The sequence below is a fragment of the Trichosurus vulpecula genome, chromosome 2 (genome assembly GCF_011100635.1).
Source record: "Trichosurus vulpecula isolate mTriVul1 chromosome 2, mTriVul1.pri, whole genome shotgun sequence".
Lineage (NCBI taxonomy): Eukaryota > Metazoa > Chordata > Mammalia > Diprotodontia > Phalangeridae > Trichosurus > Trichosurus vulpecula.
The window spans coordinates 31361693-31367692 of record NC_050574.1 but is presented as its reverse complement, the minus strand read 5'-3'; the positions used below and the strand labels follow the sequence as shown (position 1 = coordinate 31367692).

At 53.5% G+C, this 6000-nt stretch overlaps 1 protein-coding gene across 1 annotated transcript in view; it reads left to right on the top strand.

Annotated features, from left to right (window-relative positions):
- Positions 1-465: 465 nt before the first annotated feature.
- Positions 466-6000, top strand: part of SKI (SKI proto-oncogene) — a 135511-nt gene continuing 129976 nt past the window's right edge. Inside the window, exon 1 of the mRNA XM_036745109.1 lies at positions 466-1482. Within this exon, the coding sequence (XP_036601004.1) occupies positions 466-1482 (1017 nt within the window). The remainder of the gene's footprint in view (positions 1483-6000) is intronic.

The following is a 6000-nucleotide window of genomic DNA, read 5'->3' as shown; positions in this document are numbered from 1 at the left end:
CGGCGGCCCCGGCCCCTGCCCGCGCGCCCCCCTCCGCGAGCCCCGGCCCCGCGAGCCTTGGCGTTGGCGTTGGCGGCGCGCGCCGGGGCATGCCCCGCGCCTAGAGCCCGGGGGGCGCGCGGGGGGCGCGCGGGGGGCCCCGGCGGCGGCGGCGGGCGGGGCGCGGGGCGCGTGGATGTGGAGGTGGCGCCGGCCCCGGGCGCGCACCAGCGGCGGGACCCTTACCCCCTCCCCGCGGCAGCCTACCCCTACCGCCCGGGAGGGGGCGAGGGCGAAGCCGCCGGGGCCGTGATTTGCCAGCAGCCGCCGGGGCTCGTTCCCCGGGACCCCGGGGCCGGGGTGGGCCGGGGCCGGGGCCGCGGGCGCCGCCGGGGGGCTCGGGCCGGCGGCGGGGGCGGCGGGGGCGGCCGCGGCTTGGGCCGGGAGCGGGAGCGGGCGCGAGCCCCCGAGCCTCCGGAGCGCACCATGGAGACGGTGGGGCCCGGCCGCAGCAGCTTCCAGCCGCACCCGGGGCTGCAGAAGACCCTGGAGCAGTTCCACCTGAGTTCCATGAGCTCCCTGGGCGGCCCGGCCGCCTTCTCGGCGCGCTGGGCGCAGGAGATGTACAAGAAGGAGAGCGCCAAGGAGCCGCCGGGCGCCTCGGCCCCGGGCGCCGAGCAGCAGCAGCCCCCGCAGCCGCCGCAGCCCCCGCAGCCGCTGCAGCCGCAGCAGCAGCAGCCCCCGCCGCCGCCCCCCGTGCTGCACCTGCCCCCCATCCAGCCGCCGCCGCCCGTCATGCCGGGCCCCTTCTTCATGCCCTCGGACCGCTCCACCGAGCGCTGCGAGACCATCCTGGAGGGCGAGACCATCTCGTGCTTCGTGGTGGGCGGCGAGAAGCGCCTGTGCCTGCCGCAGATCCTCAACTCGGTGCTGCGGGACTTCACGCTGCAGCAGATCAACTCGGTGTGCGACGAACTGCACATCTATTGCTCGCGCTGCACTGCTGACCAGCTGGAGATCCTCAAAGTCATGGGCATCCTGCCCTTCTCGGCGCCCTCGTGCGGGCTCATCACCAAGACGGACGCCGAGCGCCTCTGCAACGCCCTGCTCTACGGCGGCGCCTACCCGCCGCACTGCAAGAAGGAGTTCGCCAGCGCCCTGGAGCTCGAGCTCACCGAGAAGAGCTTCAGGGTGTACCACGAGTGCTTCGGCAAGTGCAAGGGGCTGCTCGTGCCTGAGCTCTACGTGAACCCCAGCGCCGCGTGCATCCAGTGCCTGGACTGCCGCCTCATGTACCCCCCGCACAAGTTCGTGGTGCACTCGCACAAGGCCCTGGAGAACAGGACTTGCCACTGGGGCTTCGACTCGGCCAACTGGAGGGCCTACATCCTCCTGAGCCAGGATTACACTGGGAAAGAGGAGAAAGCCAGGCTGGGCCAGTGCCTAGACGACGTGAAAGAGAAGTTCGACTATGGCAACAAATACAAGAGGAAAGCACCCAGGGTTAGTGTCTGATTGTCGTCACCTCCTCCGTTCCCAGGCCGCGGCCAAAGTCCTGCCGAAGGGCTCCCTTTCCCTCCTCCCCCCACCTGCTGGGGAACGCTTCCTAGTGCTGAGCATAGTTTAGCCAGACGCTTGCAAAGGGTTAGTCCCGAAGTGACTGGCTGCCCATACGATGATGCTCCCAGACGGGCAACGGGGAAAAGTCCCACCCAGAACGTAGAAAAACCCCGTTAGGTCACTTGGCCCTTCCTTCATTGTCTGAGGCCTCTTAGTTCTTAAATTTGAGGGTTTGATTTCAGGTCGCTTTTAGGACTATGCCAGCCCCTCCCCCCTACCCCCGTGATAGGACCCATGCAGATCTAAGAAAGAATGTGGATCATTTCAGTATTCATTCCTCGGTCTTGGATATGAAACTCAGCTCCTCTCTGGCCTTCCTCCTCCTGAGCCACATTAGACACTCCCAGGTTTTTCTCCCCCCCCCCCCCTTGGTGGTCAGTTTGTTAAAATTCTACAGCCTTGTGTGGGTAAAATGCATAATGTATTAAATGTAAATGCTTTCCCAGGTTACTTAGCAATTGCAAAGATAAACGGGGGGGGGGGGGAAGAGAACCTCTCCATAGACTTAAAGAATTAAAAACACACACACAACGACAAACATTGAAAAATTAAAATCAGCCAGCCCTTGTTAAGTAAGTAGGTGTGTAAGGTGGAAGAAACAGATAATAGGTGCCTGCAGTGATTGACTTTTGGCTTTAGACGTTTTTAAAATACTAGATTTTATAAGTAAGTGATTTTATGTTTGGGGTAAGGAGAAGGGCAGCTATCATATCTCTCCAGACAGCTAAGTCCTGTGAATTTGGGGGCTCTTTCACTAGATTTGCCATCTAGTCCTTCCTTTTCGAAAGTGGAGAAACGGCAAGTAAGGCAGGTGTTGTGTCCAAGGCTGCATAGGAGTCAGTGGCAAAGCCAGACTTCCAGACTCCAGTTATGGACTCTGTTAGTCTGCTGGGCCTGTCTGCCAGCATGTGGATCCCAGCATTCCCTCCCTGGGTGGGGAGAGAGATCTGTTTGGCACCTGGCAGCGGTCCTAATCAGTGGCCACCAAAGCCATCAGCTCCAGGAGCTCCGGAGTCCCATCAGAATGTCTGAATAACCCATGGGCCGGCCATTTGTTTTGAACTAAAAGTATTTCATTCCCTCCCTCCCTTTCTCTCTGAAATACAGAAAAGAGTGATACTGAAAGCCTTTTGGACAATACAGCTCTGTTGTTTGCTGAGGAGTATTTGTGTGATCCTGCAGGAGTCTTGGGTTGTGGCAGATCTGGAGACCCATTAGACACTTAGACTATTCACTGAGATTCTCATTAACTTTTCAATGCACCCTTCACACTCCCTCCCCACCCCTCAAGTATTTGTAACTTTTCTTTTAAGGATCCAGGCTTATTAAATTGCACATAGAAAATGCTGCATTTGCGCTCAGCTATTCTTGGGAGGCCTAATTAATTCAGCTATTGCATCAAACTTTTTTTTCCTTCTAAATCTGTGAATAGATTCTCCACCCCAGTTTCTCTGGGAGTTCCTTCAGTTTGAGTGTCAGAACCATTGTAGGAGGGCCGCTGTAATGAGGCAAATTATCTCTTCTAGTTGGAGGTGGATGTGTTTTTAATGGTTTGTCTATCCTTAGCTAATCAGGCACTTACTCCAGTGGCAGGTTTCAATTGACCTGTGTGTACGTGTCCCGTATTTGGGGAGGAGATGGGGTGCCCAGTAGAAGCTCGGGGAGGGGGGAGTGCAGGGATGAGGTGGGAAACCTGTTTGTGTGGAAGATTATCCAGCTGAACTCAAGATGGATTGTCACTTTCAGGAGTAGGATAAGTTTCAGAAATGGATTTGGCTGCAGTTGGTTGGGCGTTCATATGGTTGGCTCCATGTAAACATTTCCTGCCTCACTGTAGGCTGGGGTATTCAGAGGTTGAAGTTAGCCCCCTTTTAAAAGCTTCCTTTTCCCCTTGGCTTTCTCTCTTCTGAGAAGCCATCGGCGATCCCTAAGTCCGTGCTGTCTGTTGCTGCAGTTTGCAGATAATTGTGGATGTATTTAAATAAGCTCTTGTGCTGGTAGACTACTGCCCGAGGCAAATAACACTAGAATAATTTTTAGGTCATCGAGCCCACGGCATCTAGAAAGGAGGCTCTTTTGTGAGAAGAGGGTGTGTGAGATTTTTGCATATTTGTCTGAATGTGGGTTTGTATGTATGTTTGTGGTGTTTCTTTTTTACTTCGGTTGGTTTGGTCTAGGACTGTGGTGGGGAGTTTGGGTCCCAAGCAAGACTCAGTTGGTGAAAGCCACACATTTCAGGAGGCTGGGGTTGATGTAGCTCACACTCCGGTTTTACCCTATTGGGGGCCGGATATTTTTTGCTAGTTTCTAAGCTAGTAGTAAGCTGTGGAACAACATGCCCTTACCTGCTTTCAAGACACTGACAGTCACCTCAGGCTTGAGAATAATAACAGCTCTGAATGGCCACGCCAGGGAAGTTTACACGTAGTAGTAAGCAGAATGGGCCCATGAGAACTTTCAGGGGTTTCCAAAGCTAGTGAAGGACCTTTTCCTAAGTCTGATCTCATCTACTCATTCTCCCCTCCTTAGCTCTTGGCTTTCAGCTTCTCCCTTGGCTTCCTCTTGCACTGGATACGTTTGCTTTTTTCCCTGGGTTGGGAATCCTTGAAGGTGGGGGAAGGGAGAACCCAGTGTAGTGGGAAGAGGCCACGTTTTGTAGGAGGTGAGGGCTGGTTTTAACATTAGACTGTTACATGGGTGTCCTGATCCTGAGCCAGTTATAGGACCCTCTCTGAGCTTCATTTTCCTCCTCTGGAAAATGGGCATAGTAATTAATGTCTGTACTATTTAACTTCACAAGATTCTTGTGAATGAGATTATATAGGTAAAGCCGGAAAGAAAAAAAACACACACTGTATGTATAAATAAATGCCTGCTTTGATTATTTTCTCTCTCCTGGTTTCACAGCCGCCCCACTTCATCTTTGCCCAGTTTTTCCTTGGTGTTTTCAGTTCTTGTAGGCCGAGGCCCTGCTCTGGTCTGCCCTGGTTTCCTCTGAATATTGATGTTTCTCTCTCTCTGTCCGCCCCTTTCCTTTCCCCCACCACAGGCTTTTCCTCTCCCTGTGTCTGGGCACCACAGTTTGAAGTTGGGTAGTAGCGTCCGCAGGGTCCCACCCAGTAGGACTCCTGGCTTGTTCTCTGGCCCCCAGGTAGTGTGAGCCATTTTGGTGTGAGGATGCCCCCCTGATCAAAGACAGATTCTGTGTGTACTCCAGGGAACCCTAACCCTTGGACTCCCGTAGACAAGCTCCCTGGGCGCTGGGTGACCCCAAGCTCCAACCCCTTCCTGGCAGGGCAAGACAGCTGTCACTCCAGCCAAACCCATTTGTCTTTTGTTGGCTTATTTTATTACAGTGATATACCTTTATTCCCTTCCCACCCTGTGATGTTTTATATATTTTTTAAAATGATTTTAAATCACTGAGAGGAAAAGAGAAGGAAACAATGTGTTGTAAATGTATCAGCTTGTTAGAACTTTCAGTGGGACTTTATCACTGACCTGCCAATCAACAAACATTTATTAACCACCTACTAGGTGCCAGGTCTTACTCATTTCTTGTAAATAGGAGTCAATCGAAAGTGCATTCGAGACGTTTATTTGCCAGTCAGTGAGCGTACCCAGGGGCCATTCCCGTGGAAAGCTACTATCTTCCCCTCCCCCAGCCCCCCAGCCAAATTGTGTTGCTGCCTGAGTCCTGGACAGAAACAGCTTTTGTTTGGGCCAGGTGTGTGCACTGAATCCCATAAGGGGGCCTTGTGTGAAGGTGGTTACATTTATTGGGGAGGCCCTGAAGCGATTAAGGAAGGGGCAGGGACCCCTTTTTTAGCCAGTGGTGGAAGCTGGGGCTCCTGTTGGTCAGTTAGTGCCACAGTTCACAACCCCCAAACCAAGCTTTGCAGATGTTGAAAGGAAGTTAAAATGCTTCCATATTTGTCCAGAAGCAAATATCAGCAGGTTTTTTTTTTCAGGGCTGGAAATTGAGTCACTGATCTTAATGTGGGATGCCTTCTCTGGTGGTTGTTAAAATGAAAAATGTGTAGGAGGTCGGAAAACCACAAACTTAGATGGCTCTTCTTTCCATCTTGGGAGCAGGTCCTTGATTTACCAGCCCCTGCAGCTCAATTGACTTTCCAGGACACAGGAGCCCTGGACTCCTACCTCTTTGCCTTTCTTCCCCTTGGAACGGCTCCTGCAGCTGTAGGTTGGAAAGGGAAGAGAAGTAATTTTCTCTCTCTTCCTGTGTGTTCCTATTCTGTAATTTCCCAAGTCCTAGGTGGGGTGAGGAGGTTAATACTTAAGGAGTGAAGAATGTTTGTGGGTGGGTTATGGGGGAGGGGGAAGAGTTTCTTCTTAGACCCCATGATGCTCTTAAGGGTTTTACTTGTGGTCAAGAGGGAA